This window comes from Dromiciops gliroides, chromosome 4 (genome assembly GCF_019393635.1).
Source record: "Dromiciops gliroides isolate mDroGli1 chromosome 4, mDroGli1.pri, whole genome shotgun sequence".
NCBI classification, from domain to species: domain Eukaryota; kingdom Metazoa; phylum Chordata; class Mammalia; order Microbiotheria; family Microbiotheriidae; genus Dromiciops; species Dromiciops gliroides.
The window spans coordinates 122,238,365-122,255,244 of NC_057864.1; the positions used below are offsets into that span (position 1 = coordinate 122,238,365).

General features: G+C 35.5%; 1 protein-coding gene across 1 annotated transcript in view; it reads right to left on the bottom strand.

Annotated features, from left to right (window-relative positions):
* RAB3GAP2 (RAB3 GTPase activating non-catalytic protein subunit 2) overlaps positions 1 to 16,880 on the bottom strand; it is a 110,884-nt gene that overhangs the window by 31,513 nt on the left and 62,491 nt on the right. Inside the window, 12 exon segments of the mRNA XM_044004566.1 lie at positions 5,021 to 5,148; position 7,173; positions 8,346 to 8,386; positions 8,389 to 8,434; positions 10,255 to 10,319; positions 10,587 to 10,602; positions 10,605 to 10,665; positions 12,572 to 12,597; positions 12,599 to 12,716; positions 14,086 to 14,123; positions 14,125 to 14,151; positions 14,153 to 14,304. Coding sequence (XP_043860501.1) covers positions 5,021 to 5,148; position 7,173; positions 8,346 to 8,386; positions 8,389 to 8,434; positions 10,255 to 10,319; positions 10,587 to 10,602; positions 10,605 to 10,665; positions 12,572 to 12,597; positions 12,599 to 12,716; positions 14,086 to 14,123; positions 14,125 to 14,151; positions 14,153 to 14,304 — 719 coding nt within the window.

The following is a 16,880-nucleotide window of genomic DNA, read 5'->3' on the forward strand; positions in this document are numbered from 1 at the left end:
AACTATTTTTCTAAAACCTTTAAAATAGTTTCAATGAAAAATTCTATAATTCTCAGTACTAGACAAAGAAGTATGACTGAAAATGGAACATTTTGGGGTTTTGGGAGGTAGGGGTTGAGATTCCAGTGTCCTTGGGAGGTCAAGATTCCTGTTAGACACGGCACATGGACATGAGCATGGACATGGACATGGTCATGGAAAAACTGAACTCCCTGGTTACAAACAGTGGAAAATAGAAGGAATACCATTATAGCAAATCCAGGAGAGGTTGGCTAAGCAAGGTCTCAGGGATCCATGGGGCCGCAATGAAGCCTTGGCGATATGTGGGTCATTATGGAAAACCTGCTACTTTGTGGGCTGCTTTGTCAAGAGGATTCAAATGGGGTTTTGGAGCATTTTTATTAGCTGCTGGAGTGGAATATTTCCTAACTGCTCCAAAGAATGAGGAGGAACATGCTTCTAAACACTGAAATTAAGACATAGAGGAATTATAGCTAATTATTTAGAGTGAACGTTAAAGATTAATATTAAAATTTTGCTTGGTAAAATAAAAAAATTTTTAAAAAGAAAATGGAACATTTTAGACTGTTATGCAGCATAATATATAAGATAATAATTTGGTCTAATTTCACTTTGTTCAGAAAGAAAATAAGATAGCAAAAAGAACCACACATATTTAAAGGGGTTATAGGTACCACACAAATCCTGGAATAAAATCCTTTACATGTACAGAATTAAGAGAAATATATTTGGAAAGAATCTTACAAGGTTATTCTGTCCAAATCCTGTTCAAAGTATTCATCTTCTCTATAATATTTCCTACAAGTTATGTATGTCAATTTCTGCTGGATCCCCTCCAATATAAAGGAGATCATTATCTCCCTCCTAAGGCTACCCATTTTATTTTGGGATAGTTTTCTAATTGTTAGGAAGAAATTCTTCCTTAGATTATGCTAAAATCTGATTCCTTGGTAACTATTATTCCTTGGGCCTAGTTCTGTCCACTGGTTATAGAGAATAAATATTTTTTTCTTCTGCATGGCAGTGCTTTAAATATTTGAAAACAACCAATATGCCCTTAAATTTTCTCTGGGTTATAAGGTACCACTTCTTTAAAGCATTTCTATTATACAGTAGTTTTCAGGCCTTTTGCTATTCAGGTCTTTTCCAAATTAGGGAAATATATTTTTATAAAGAAGAGACTTCTACTGAATTCTTACTCTAATGGCTATAATCATGATATGGAAATGACTGAATAATTAAAAGTTATGCCAGCAGAATGTAAACTGGCAGGTACTATCAGACTGAAAAGGCTTTAATAAGGACTCAGTGAGAAACTATAAGTCTGCTGACCAAGCACAAGTTAGGTAAATTTGGAAAAGATGATAATCAAGCCAGCAATGGGATAATAAATTTCTTAGGCATAGCAAATCTCAAAGACAGATTAACTAGTCATAAAGAGATAGCAACTGGGATGGGTTGAAGGGAGTAACCACCTTCAAAGGGACCTTTGAAGACCAGGGACAAGTAAAGATTAAGCTAAGGGAGAACCTGCATGTGAATGTATTATTCTTATATAGATATTATAAATGTCATTAAGGGAATATGAACTCTAATTTGGAATATTTTGGATCTCTAGAGTTTGTTATAGTTCACACACACACACACACACACACACACACACACACACACACACACACACACACACATTCTAGAGCAGAAAGAGACCTAAGAATTCATCTCCTCCAACTCTCATTTTATAACTGAAGAAACTGAGGCCCACAAGTGTTAAATGAAGAAATAGAAAATTATACTTCAGAAATTATTGAAATATATCAAACTTGATAGAAACTTGACAAAATTCTGCATAATGATCTATATAAGAAAGTTACACTCACAAATTTAAAAGAAATTATCATTTATTATTTGAATAACAAATTTATCATATATAAATCATGCAAATTAAAATAAATATTTAAATGAAACATATATTATTTGTTTTTATTATGTATTAGAGGCCACTTTGTTTTATTTAAAAGAAAGAGCAAAATGTAACATACTTTTAACGCTGCTGCTAGTCAATGTTATTTTCAACAGATGACAAAATGCATTAATGTAAATTAAAGAGATAGGGATGGAGCTAAATTTCACTTTTATGTGTAATAGTTATAAAAAATGGTCTAGAAAATGGAGGGAATTTTTTATATGCCAGAAAAATTTAGCTGCCAAAACAAAAAAGTTAAAAAAGTTATCCACAATAACATGTATGACATAGCATAGTATCTTTCATTAATGATATATTACTCGAAAAGGACATGAGTCTATCACGTAGTAAGAATACAGAACGGGGCAGCTAGGTGGCACAGTGGATAGAGCACCGGCCTCGGAGCCAGGAGTACCTGAGTTCAAATCTGGCCTCAGACACTTAACACTTACTAGCTGTGTGACCCTGGGCAAGTCACTTAACCGCAATTGCCTCACTAAAAAAAAAAAAAAAGGAATACGGAACAGCATTAACAGCTAGTATTTATATAGACCTTTAACATTTGCCAAAGCACTTTACAAATATTTCAATTTGTAAAAATAAATAATATCATTATATATGGATAACTGAGTCATGGATTGATTGGTGGCATTCACAACATATCAAAAGTCTTAGGGTATGCCTATGTAGGTCCTCTAGTGCAAAGTTTCTTAAACCGTGGTTTGTGACCATATAAGGAGTCACATAACTGAATGTGGGGCTCATAAAATATTTGGCAATAATAAAAGGTTATGTGTATATATATATATATATATTTTATATACCTATATGCCCAGGGTTGCATAAAAATTTCTCAGGTGAAAAGGGGTATCGAGTGGAAAAAGTTTAAGTAGCCATGCTTTAGGGAAGATTTATAGAAGATCATGGCCAAAAATAACATCAGATGAAAAAGCATGAATAGACCGAAAACAATAGAGGCAGAGGGACTACCCACATTGATGAAATTATAGATTCACTGAAGTATCAAAATAATTATAGACTCACTAAAGTATCAAAGCAAAGAACAATTTGGACTATTGTCTAATTCCCTCCAGAATGCTGAAATTACAATTATTTTCAAAAAGAACATTTTTAACTCTACTTTTGTATTTATGCACTGTATTTATACACTGACCTTTTAGATTCTTATAAACAGAACTTGCAAAGTCAAATTAATGTAACAAGTAATTAGTAAGTAGTAGTGATTTTTTAGTAGTAGTGATTTTTAAGCAAGTTAGTTTTCTGTTTTATGAGAGGGTAGGTACTGAAGCATTAATGAAATTGCTAAGTAATAATGTAAAGGGGACAGCTAGGTGGCCCAGTGAATGAAGAACCGGCCCTGGATTCAGGAGGACCTGAGTTCAAATCTGGTCTTGGACACTTGACACTTACTAGCTGTGTGACCCTGGCCAAGTCACTTAATCCTCATTGCCCCGCCCCCCCAAAAAAGAAAAAAGTAAAGATCATTGAGACATGATCTTTTTCCTTAGAATACTATTCAGTACAAAATTCAAGACAATGAAGAAATGGCCTTGCAATTTCCAGTGGCAAGCTCTACAATGTTCAAGCAAAGAACAAAACAAGTCAGCAGTGATACCAAAGACAAAAGATAAGTGATTTAGTAAATGGTGTGTTTCTATGAAAGTGAGTTTCTCTTGTTTAATAAGTCTCTCTTTTCCCTTTAAAAAAAAGGATATACTTCAAAACCAGGGCTGACTTTCATAATATGGAGTTATATTAATTGTTTTAATGCAAAATATTAAAGAATTAATCACTAAACAAACCTTAATAAATTAATTTTCATAATACCTCTTTAGACAGATTGATAAAATATACCAAGTTTTCACAAAAGAATCTGGGACAGACAAAGCTGAGGGTTACCACTCGATTTCTTTTCTTTTCTTTCTTTTTCTTTTTTTTTGCAGAGCAATAAGGATTAAGTGGCTTGCCCAGGGTCACACAGCTAGTAAGTGTCAAGTGTCTCAGGCTGCATTTGAACTCAAGTCCTTCTGAATCTAGGGCCAGTGCTTTATCCACTGTGCCACCTAGCTGCCCCCTACTCTGTTTCATTTTAAGGAAAACTCAAATTTATTATTAAGTCTATGGTAAGGAAAAAAATGAGATTACTATAAAATCAGTCCAGTGTCTGGCAAATAGTAATTGTGCCCCAATAAATGCCTTTTTGATTAACAAAAAAATCAAGTGAAAATATTAGATTATAGCAAATATTGTAAGGTATTTTCCATTGAGTATACATTGGGGGGCAGCTAGGTGGAGTAGTAGAGCACTGGCCCTGGATTCAGGAGGAACTGAGTTCAAATCTGGCCTCAGACACTTGACACTTACCAGCTGTGTGACCCTGGGCAAGTCACTTAACCCCAATTGCCTCACCAAAAAAAAAAAAAAGAAGAAAAGTAAGGGGAGAATGCATTAAGGAAACTAAAATGTGGATTTCATAATTATCTTAAAACATTTATTTACACTGACCTCTTTTACAAAACTGAAATCAAAACAATACTGAACAGGACAAACAGGATACACTTTCATTTTAAAGAATACTGAGAAAATCAGCCTCTTTAATTTCTTAAAGTCAAATTTTTCCTATATCTTTCAAAGATACTGAAGTTATACCAATATGGTGATGCTAATCTATTTTATCAAAGAAACCTCTTAGAGGAAGTCAGATTTTAATGAGTAACCTTATTAACAGACCTCAGGTGAGATAAAAAAGTTCAACGAGGGGGAAAAATAGATTAATAATAAAACAATTTATTGAACAAAATGAAAACAATAGCTAGGATAAAAACATTATACCTAAATCAGTCACATAAGAATTCAATAAGGATCACTTTATGCTCTTCTTTTAAAAGAAAATAAATTGAAATAGTTGACAGTTTCTACTTTAACCACTGTCAAAAGACACAGGATAGGCCCCTATATTGTCTTAGCATCTATGTATTAAATCTTTCTACACAGGTATATTTTGGGATTACTCACATTATTGGAGAATGATGTGTCTGAACACAACCCAAGCGAATTCAGTTTATTGACTGACTCATAAAGATGGAGTAATTTAAGCTTGTTGTCACAAAACTGGAGCAGTCCTTCATCAACACATTCAAGCTCTAGAGCATTGGAGGGAAAATCAAATTAAATAGCTATATTAAAAAAACTTATTAAAAGCTCCATGCTAGTTAAATCATTTAATATTGCATTCCATGATTCTTTGATGTACTGTAGTTTATAATTTTCCTTAAGTGATGATATGACTGTTTAACTCCCCAACTCAATCAACTGCAGTAACTTATTGTCTTTAGAATAAAATATAAATTCCTCTATTTAGCTTTTTAAAATCTTGAATAACCTGGTCCCACCTTTATTTCCAGGCTTACCAAAAATCATTCTACTTTCGACTCAGTCCTAGAGCCAAAATGGATGTCCTCTTCACACATAACACAACATGCTGTACCTCCGTGTTATTGCAGTAGCAATCTCATATGCCTAGAATGCACTCACTCTTTACTAAAATCTGCCTCACAGGAGTTCCTCTCTTCTTCTACATGAAACTTATCATAATCCCTCTAACTGCTAGGGCACTCTTTCCCAAAAATACCATGTATTTAATAAATTTGCATTTGTTTACATTATTTATATATCTATATTTATGCTGTTTATTTGCTCACTCATTTATTATTTGCTTGTGTGTTCTTGTTGTTTCCCCTATTTGTGTGTAAGCACTTTGGAATCAGGGTTTGTTTCATTATTTATACTTGTATCATTAGAGGGCCTAGAACATAGTAAGGACTTAATGAATATTTGCTGATTGATTATATTATGATGTTTTATCCATGGTAAAACAAGAAAGAAAAGATTTTCTTAGCCCAAGCAGCCCACTCACTTAACTTGAAAAGGATTTCTATTAGGAGGGCACATAGAAAAAAGTGATGAAAATCATTACTTTAATAAGAAGTTTTAAAATTTTTTGTTGTGTGATTTAAGTACTGAGAAAGATCTTAAAAACTGTATCTTCTGTCCTACTCCCTGACATACTCACTGAGAGATACTCAATTTCTCCTACTTCAATTATTGTGGTAGTTAGCTAGAACAATGAATTGCATTGATTGGGCAGAAGACAAGATGACTAGACTTTTCTTTTTAATTAAAGAATTATCTCGAGTATCCCCCCCCCCTTTTTTTTTTGGCGGGGCAATGAGGGTTAAGTGACTTGCCCAGGGTCACACTGCTAGTAAGTGCCAAGTGTCTGAGGCTGAATTTGAACTCAGGTACTCCTGAGTCCAGGACTGGTGCTTTATCCACTGTGCCACCTAGCTTGCCCGCCCCCCCTCCTCTGAGTATCTTTCACCAACTCATTTTGTTGTAAATATATTATGAAGAAAATGTTTTAAAAATGTGTTCCTTTTTTAAAAAAAATACAACAAAAACTAAAAACAGTCATTCTAAATGATCACACTTTGAGCATAATAAAATTCAACTTTTGAATCTCTTAAATTTATGGTTCTCATTCAAGACTTCAATTAGAAGACTTAACTAATTTTGCACTTTCAACAATGATTATTCTGTCTCATGGACAATATAAATTTAGCTACAGTTTAGATTTTTGCCAGAGGAAATATAAAACCTTTACGGAGCACAAAAATTATTATTTTGAACAATAATGAATTCCTTAAAAGTTAATGCAAATAAAATGTTTATAAAATAAATGATAATTTAAATAAATTAGGGAAGTTCATTCCAAAAGTTAGTTTTGGTTATTAATTCAGGACAGTAAATAATTAAGAGCAATTCAAAATAAAAGTAATTTGATGGGGGGGCAGCTAGGTGGTACAATGGATAAAGCACTGGCCCTGGATTCAGGAGGACCTGAGTTCAAATCCAACCTCAGACACTTAACACTACCTGTGTGACCCTACACAAGTCACCTTACCCCCACTGTCCCCGCCCAAAAAAAATTAGAAAAAAGGGAGTAGCTAAGTGGTGCAGTGGATAAAGCACCAGCCCTGGATTCAGGAAGACCTGAGTTCAAATCCAGTCTCAGACACTTGACACTAGCTGTATGACCTTGGGCAAGTCACTTGACCTTCATTGCCCTCCCCCCCAAAAGGGCAAAAGTAATTTGATGGAGACTTACCCTAACCCACTATTTTATGGTACCTTTAACAACCATACTTTAAGCTATGGAATTTATACACAATTAAGCTGAAAAAACAAAAACAAAAACAAGGCCTAGAAGAAAATATTAAGGCACTACTATAAAGACAAAGTTATACCAAGGATGATTTTTTAATATAATATTTATTTCATGTTAAGGACTTAAATAGGTTCTTTTTAACTTAGCGAGAGTATAGTGTCAATGATATTCTATACAGGCCACTTAATTTTACACAAAGAAAAAAATCCATTGATTATTCCAAAATTAACATACATAGTAAAAAATCCAAAAATGATCACAAGGAAAATTATGTGAGTATAGATAGTTTAGCACAAGCTATCGTTATTACTAGAAAAGTAACTCAAAAGTGTATGTAAATGTGAGTAGGGGTTATGAGCGTCATCTCACTCAAAGTTCAAACTCATCCCCTTTGTACAAATCATATTTAAATCCAGAGGACTTTCCCTCTCTACATAATTCTCTCTCTTATTCCATAAAATAAAACTAAGGGAAACGCCAGAGAGGCTGATATAGCTTTATACATATGGCCAACTAATGTTTCCCTTAGCCTAAAAGCATGGAGCTTCCATAGACATAGTTCTATAAGCTTATAACTTATTGTGCATGACATTTACTGGTGAATGTAGCTTATGTTTCAATCAGAAGGTAAACTCTGTGGAGGGAAGATACAAGTTTACTTGTAAATATACATTTGCATGCCTTATGTAATACTTTTAGGTCCCCCTCCCCCAAGTTGGCTAGAAAACTACTCTAAACAGAGTAGGCACTTAGTGTTATTATTAAATGCAAGTATATTTCATTTTTCTACCAAATTAGGGAATATATATCAAATTATAATCTTCCCAATTATATCAGTTAGGAAGTATTCACAATTACTCATAGAAAGGCATGTGATGATAAAGTATATAAAAATAAAATAGTAGAGTATTTTTAATATTTGACAAACATTTTATATTTAATCACTTTCTAATTAAGAATAGCATTTAATATCATAACCATTAAGGTAAACATTTATTATCTCTCTACAATTAAAAGTATATAATTATATTTTAAATGTCCAAGCTCTTTGGAAATTGGGATTGTAGCCATCACATGATCATAATCTTTAATTCATGTAAAGTAACATTTTACCTTGATTTGTAAAGTGTCCAACAAGGTCTGAGTGATATTCTAAGGCAGGAAAATGGTAAACGCTCACTTGCTAAAATACTTTCCAAAGCCTAAGCAAAGGAAGAAATTCAGCAATGAAATGACAGGAAGTCAGAAAATCCATTATTTTCATTTCATTATATGTAGGGATATACTTCAGAATACTGAGATTTGAAGGTAAAAACTAATTTATATAAAAACATTTTATATAAATATATGAACATCAGTATTTAATAAATGTATACATAATTTACATTAAGTTATATGTAATTTATGTGGTAAATTAAAATTTCTAAATTAAACAACTTTAAATTATTACATTTATAGTAATTTATTAATTGCCTGATGTTCATATGAAACATTTTATACAAATAAATTTTGCATTATGCTATATTGAAATACAAACACAAATCTGCAAGTCTGACAACTAAGAAAAGTTGAGAGAAGAACAAAGAAAACCAAAAAGAGGAGCTAGCATGGAAGAAAGACAGAGAGGACAAGATTTAACTAATAGTGAAGAGAGGTTCATAAATCCTATGTTGCTAATGAATAAAGGGGGAAAAAGAAACAATAATTATTATCACAACAGCTAAGAAAAGTGTTGACACAAGTTTACATTTAAACATGATTTGCTTTACTCTTACACATGATTGGCTAGTCAAGTCCACTAGCATTTATTAAGCACTTATTATTTGCCAGGAACTATGCTAAGTCCTAGGGATACAAAGAAAAGCCAAAACCCAGTCCCTGACTTCAAGGAGCTTATATTCTAAAAGGGGAGATATGTAAACAACTAGTTAATGAGAGTACAGAGCAGATGGAAGGTACTTTTGGAGGAGAAGGCATTAGCTACTAAGGGGATCAGGAAAAGCATCCTACAAAGGTGGGGTTTGAGCTGAATTTTGAAGGAGTCAGTGAATATGCTAAGAGTAGAGTACAGCTAATGCTTAGGAATGGAGGAAGGAGATAGAATGTCTTGTTCATGGAACTGCAACAGCAGGCCAGGTGCTAGAATGGAGAGTACATGGAAGAGAATAAGGTCTAAGAAGCCTAGAAAGGTAGGAAGGGGCCAGGTTATGAAGAGCTTAAATGCCAAAGAAGTTTCTATTTGATCCAGGCTATAATAATGAGCCAATAATTCACTAAGCAGGAGAGTAACACAGTTAAACCTATGCTTCAGAAAAATCACCTTTGTAGCTTAATGGAGTTTAGACTGAAATAGGGAGAGACTTTAATCATGAAGACCAGTTAGAATTGGTTAGATTCAGAGGCCACAGTAAGTAGGAATAGTGGGGAGCAGAGAGAGAAAGAAAAAACATTTATTAAACAATTACTATGTGCCAAGCACTATGCTAAGTGGTTTACAAACACCGCATTTTAACCTCACAACTTTGTGTAGTAGGTGCTATTCTTATCCCCAATTTGCAGTAGAGGAAACAGACAGGCAGAGGTTAAGTGACTTGGCCAGGGTCATAAAACTAGTATCTGAATTTAGATTTAAACTCAGATCTGCCTGACTCCAAGTCTAATGCTTCATCTACTACACCACCTACCTGACTGGACAAAACTAATTTCTCCTATGGCCAAAATTTCCACTCTGCATCACTAAAGAGATAAAGTGCAAAAGTTACACTGCATCTTTGTTCCCTCTCCCATTAGCATATCTACTTAAGTAAATCTGTCAAATTAAACCGATTAAGATTGAAAAAAAAGGAGAAACATTGCAATTTCAGGGAGAAGTAAAAAATGTGATGAAGCTCAACCACTTGGTTTAGATACATGAAGAAATAGATGAGAAAAACAGGACAAAGTAGAAAAGACAGAAATATGCAGAGTGTAGGGGTACAGAAAAGAGAGATGATTTTTATCACTGGCATGTGTATGTATTTACCTGTTTTTTAGTTGCAGGATACTTGATATCAAGAATTAAGTCCTTTACTTCAGTTTCAACTAAATCTGAAAACCAGTCAAATTTTTAATTATGATACTTTTGCAAAAATCATATTGCATATCAGCTTTTCTATGAGTTTCTAGATATCTACTATGTCTTTTAATTTCATAATAAAACTCCTAATGTACAAATATAGGCCAATTCAATTTTACAGATAAATACTAAGATAGATGATAAATTATTAAGGATTTGAGTGCACTTAGTAGATTCTATTACTGATTTTTAAATGACACAAACTATTAAAAATGTGATTTTTACTTAAGGACACTTACCAAAATTTGAAGTTTTTCATTTTTCAGTAAAGTTGCTAATTTCTTCACTAGGTGCAGATCCTTCGCTCGTTCACTTCTTCTTATCACTTAAAACAGTAACAAGTAATTATTTTGAAATGAAGAATGAAGTTTCCTATATACGTCTAAAAGGTTTAAAGTTTCTCCTTTTCCTTCATTCTTAAGTTTTTGTATGTCATTATTTTTTTTTCCAGAACTAAATTCTTTACTTTTTTTCCCCTTTCCCTCTCCCAAAACTGATTTCAAATTAAGTTTAAGAATCCAGAAGGAATTTCAAGACCAAGTAGTTACTTTGTTGCAAAAAAACAAGTCTTCCCTCTTTGTTTGGCCCAGTCCCCACAAGCCCTCCCTCTCCACTACTTGGGACAAGGAGGTTCACAGAACACGAGAATGAAAAGGGGCCTGGGATCTCACTCAATCCAAGTCCTTCATTTTACAGAGGAGGAAACTGGGGGCCCAGAGAGAGGAAGTAGCATTTAACTACTGGAAGAACCAGGAGTAGAACCCGGGCTTTCTCCAAGGACGCGTCTGCCCTGCACTGAAGAGGCAATTTGGTAAATGGGCAACAGGTACTGAATCAGAGTCAGATGATCTACATTTGAATCCTATCTTTGTCATTGTTTATTAGCTGTGTGATTATGGCAAGTCAATTAATTTTACTGGGCCTTAGTTTCCTCCTTTACAAAATGATGAGTTAGACCAAGTCATCTATAGGGTCCACTCTAGCTCTAAATCATCTATACATCTATATTTAGCTACCTATCCATCCATCCCTCTACCCACCATCCATCCATCCATCCATCCATCCATCCATCCATCCATCCATCCATCATCCACCCACCCACCCATCCACCCATCCATCCATCCATCCACCCACCCACCCATCCATCCATCCATCCATTCCGCCTGCCTATGTCTATCCATCTACCTTCTATCTATATCTATTGATCCATCTACCTTCTATCCATCTACTCTTCCATCTATCCACCCATTCATCTATCTCTATCTAATCTGTCTATAGATAATACTTCCACATGTCCTTGGGGCAGGAAAGCATATAGTTGTTGCATCTCCAATCTTGAGTATAGAATGGACATTCATACTACTGTGAAGTAATATAGTACATTAGAAAAAAGCCTGGACCTGGATTCTAATCCTTACTTCCATTAATTCTATGCCTACCATATGCATGGATTCATAGCATGTCAATTAGGAGGGGCCTTGGAACATAGATGGGAAAGATGGAAAGGACCTTAGAACACTAAATGTCACAAAATAGGATGTCGGAGCTAGGAGGAGCCTTAGAGCTCACCTAATCCCTGACTTTTATAGATGAGAAAAAGAAAGCCTAGTCATTTCCTAAGTACTCCACCCTTAGGGGCAGCCTTGAACACAGCTGGGTCATTTGAGGCCTTGAAGAAAAATCCAGAGTTGTTTCCTATGGCATCGTCTCTACAGCCAGATGTCCCAGATAGTCTGAGCATGCATATGTTACATGTGTGTGTGTGGGGGGGGCGGGGGGGGGGGGGTACAAGTGTGTGTGGCCCACTGTTGCCTGATTGGAGGCAGGGTTTTTTTGGTTTTGCGGGCAATGGGGGTTAAAGTGACTTGCCCAGGTCACACAGCTAGTAAGTGTCAAGTGTCTGAGGCCGGATTTGAACTCAGATACTCCTGAATCCAGGGCCGGTGCTGCATGTCATTATTAAAAATGTCAATTAAAGGGGCAGCTAGGTGTCGCAGTAGATAGAGCACTGGCCCTGGAGTTAGGAGGACCTGAGTTCAAATCCATCCTCAGACACAAGACACTTACTAGCTGTGTGGACCCTGCTGGCAAGTCACTTAACCCCAAACTGCCCTCCCCTCCAAATCAATTAATCTGAAAAAAAAAAAAAGTTCTTTGTTGGCTAAGAGAAAAGAATTTACAGAGGCATGCATATTCAAATAGAAGAGAGATTAATAAACCTTACCTTAGTGCTAAATGGAAAGGAACATTAAACTGTTTTTATGCTTCCAGACACTGGATCCACAAGACAGATCTGGTAAGTTTGTGGCTGCCAACTCTGACTGGTAACATTAATTTAAGCCCATTATTTGTAACCAGGATACAGTAACCTGCAGAAACCATATACCAATATTGTAAATACATTGGCAAAATGAAAAATTGACAGTGTACTTTTATTAGAATTAGGGATATCTGGGAAAATATTTATTTAGAAGTGTCCATCAACTCTACAGTTATTAAGTATCAGAAAAAAGTGAGCTGTAAGGATTCAACTAATAGAAACTTGATTTTCATTTAAAAATTAGCTAAAAAAGAAAATAAGCATAATTCAATTAAACATACAATTAGCTTTTCCATGACAGACAATTTCCCTGGATATCTTTCAGGACAATACAGAGATAGCATGGTATTAAGAATAGTCAAAAGTAGAGTTTTAAGACCTGGATTCTGACACATAGCAGCCATGTGGACACATAGAAGGCTCACATGCCTAGGTTTCATGTCTCTCAACCATAATGATGAAGTAGTAAGTCAGTAAACACGAATTATGCACTTACTATGTGACAAGCACTTCTCTTGCCTCAAGGAGCTAATGATCGAATAGGGGAAGGCAACACAGAAAAGAATGCTAAAAAAGAGGAGGGTTGGTACAGGGTACCCAGCACAGGGAGCATGGTAGAGTCCAATCCATGCAGATCAACTTGTGGGAAACAAAGAACGGGATGGTCTCTGTAAGCACTCTTAAATGGAGACTTTGGGGAGAGTTAAAATAGATGATCCCTTCCAAGTGCTAAAATTCTCTAAGTCTTTGAGATTACAAAGCTTAGAGGGTTGAAGCAGGCAGGGGGGGGAAATGATGCTTGGAAGTTTTAGTGCCTCTAGCATCATGATGTGTCAGCAAAGAGAGTTAATGTTATCAGAGATAGTGTAATAAAGAGATGCAATGTATCCAATAATAAAGAGATTATAGTCCTACAGTAATCTGCCCTGGTCAGAACCCATCTGTCTGGGTGGCACACTTTAGCTAAGATAGTGTAAGGAGGGCACCCTGAAGTTAAAGGTACACAAGTCCAGTCATTCACATAGGGGAAAAAGTATCTTCCATGTGCCGCAGTTAAAATGCCAGTAAGGACAACCAATTTCCAAAGACTTACTGTGACCTTGTATTAAAGAATTAACACTATCTCATGTCAAGGAATTTATAAAGCTCAATTATCCCTTCCAAATCAGAGGGGTTAGGGTCAGACACTTGACACTTAACTAGCTGTGTGACCCTGGATTTGAACTCTAGGTCTTCCTGAATCCACGGTCGTGCTTCATCCTAGCACCACCTAGCTGTCCCCCCCGTCCCCATCCCCCCATATATTCAAACTACAATGGAGAAAAGTCATGATATGGAAGGGATATTTGTAGTTTATTTCTTAATTTAAATATTTCTTTCCTTTCTTTTCAATCATCAAAATAAGTTGTATAACTCACCTACAATGCTACCCCACATTAAAAGCTCCCACTCTGGGGGCCCTGTTGAGTGCTCCACACTTCCAGACATCCCCCTCCTTGGAGCATAGATCACAAGAAATTGAGCCACTCTGCTTGGACCTTGCGTATTTTCCAAAAGGAGACAGCTCTATCCTTTCGATTCTCTTTCATGAAGGTCTTCTACAATTTGGATCCATCCAATTTGGGCATCACGGTAGCCTTAGAGAATGAGGAAGAGATGAAATAATTTTATTTAAATGTACTCGTTTCCACAATTTTAGTTATGATAGTCCCGTTATTAGATTAATAAATAGTTATTTTTAAGTATTTGATGATTTTATAAAAAGGACAAGGATGTTGAAAATTCCTGCACTGCATGAAAGGCTGACTGAATGCCCTTTTTGATTCTATGATTCTGGAATCTTTCTAAGATTTAACTGTTCTTTCTACATACATTAAGGGCTAGCTAAAATGACACATCTTGCTCTGTATCTTGACTAAGAGCCCAGTTAGAAGTTATTTTTCCTCTATTGATTTATTAATAAGAAAAAGCTAATGGTATCATAGCCACACTTAGAGAAGCTGGGTTATCTGTGACAATCCTATTGTACGTTACCCTGGTAGGACCACATCTGGAGTTCTGTGTTTACTTTAGGTGCAAGCTTTTAGAAGTTACATTGATGAGGGTTTAGAATGGGTGACAAGACCACTAAAGAACCTCAAGTTTCATGCCACATAAGAAGTCAGTTGAAGGACCTAGAATTTTTTGCCTTTTATGCCTCTCTTGACTCCTGTGTTTATATGTCAAATTTTCTACTCAGCTCTGTCTTTTCATCAGGATTGTCTTGAAGTCTTCATTTCACTAGAGATTCATTTTTCCCCCCTGAATGGATTTATACTCAGTTTTGCTGGTATGATTTTTTGGTTATAAAATTAGATCCCTTATCTTCAGAAATATAGTCTAGGTCTTCTGCTTTTTTATAGAGGTGGCTGCTAAATCATGTGTGATCCCGAGTCTGATTCATTGTATTTGAAATCTTTCTTTCTGGTTGCTTGTAGTAGTTTTTCCTTGACTTAGGATTCTAGATTTTGGCTATAATATTCCTGGGAGTTTTCATTTTGGCATGTCTCTCAAGAGTGACAGACAGATTCTTTTCAATTTCTACTGTGCTTTCCAGTTCTAAGATAGCAGGAGAGGTTTTTTTTGTGATTACTTTCTTCTTCTTCTTCTTCTTCTTGTTTTTTTTTTGGGTGGGCACTTGGGGTTAAGTGATTTGCCCAGGGTCACACAGCTAGTAAGTGTCAAGTTGTCTGAGACTGGATTTGAATTCAGTCCTCCTGACTCCAGGGCCGGTGCTCTATCCACTGCCCACCTTAGCTGCCCCTTGTTGATTACTTTCATATGATGACTAGGTTCTTTCTTTTGTTTAGAACACCTAAACTGCTGGTACCCCCTTTGGCCTAGGACCTCTTTCTTTTGAGCTTCTATTCGCTTCTATGCTCTTATAGCAGTCTTGGGAAGCCAGGTGACACAGTACATAGAGTGCAGGGCTCATCTTCCTAAGTTCAAATCTGGCCTCAGACACTTACTTAATTGTGTGACCCTGTTCAAGTCACTTAACCTGTCTGCCTCAATTGCTTATCTATAAAATGAACTAGAGAAGGAATGGCAAACCATTCCACTATCTTTGCTAGAAAACCTCAATGGGTCACAAAAAGTTAAACATGACTGAAACAACTACTATTTGTTAAACAAACATCGTGTTAAATCTATTGGACTTCTTTGAAGGATAAGTATAAAGAGAGGAAGAACTAATAATAAAAACTACTTAAAGTCTTTTTACAAGTTCTATAGAAATTGATGTAAAAACCAAACAAAAACTGAATTACAACAGAACTCAGTAAAAGGAAAAGGTAAATAATATTTCTTAAGGCTTATTGCCATCTGGTAAGTTAGGTACTACCCAGAATGGACAGAGCAATCACAAGACCAATGATAAAGCCAAAGAGGAGATGATATCTGTGACAGCAGAGTAAGCACCCACACCATGAAACACAGATGTTTTAAATATTGAAATAAGTGTCACTGTTAGGGTACCATCATCTTTCTAGTCCTTCAGGTTTGAAGCCTGAGTCATATATCCTCAATTTCTCATTAACCAGTAGTTGCCAATTCTTGCTGATTCTACTCTAAAAGATCTTTAACAGCTGAACCATCCTTCTATCCATTCACACTAGGTACACCCAACCTAGCTCAAGCCCTCATCACCCACGGCCTAGAGCTATTGCAATAATTTCCCAATTGGTTTTCCTGCCAAAAATCTCTTTCCTTTCCTATCTGTCCTCCATATAACTGTCAAAATGATATTTTTAGGCACATATTTGAAACTGTCACTTCCCTGCTCAAGAAGTTCCAATTGTTCTTGTTACTCTAGATCAAATACAAATTCCTTTATTTAGCACTAAAAGATCTTTACAACAGGTCTCCAACCTATCTTTCCAACCTTATTAAACATTACTCCCTTCTGCACACTTCAGTCTAAGTAAATGGACTTCTTATTCCTCATTTGTGTCATTTTATTTGAATAATCTACATGCCTTCATATGAATTCATACCCCACCACTTGATAAGTACTTTCTCCTTACTTCTGCCTCTTAGAATCAATGATTTCCTTCAAGCCCAACTGAAATGGTCCCTTATATATGAGGTCTTCCTTAATCACCCCAATTGTTAGTATCTCTCACAAAAAATTAGACTGTATTTGTCTGGCATATAAAAGGCACTTAATAAATGC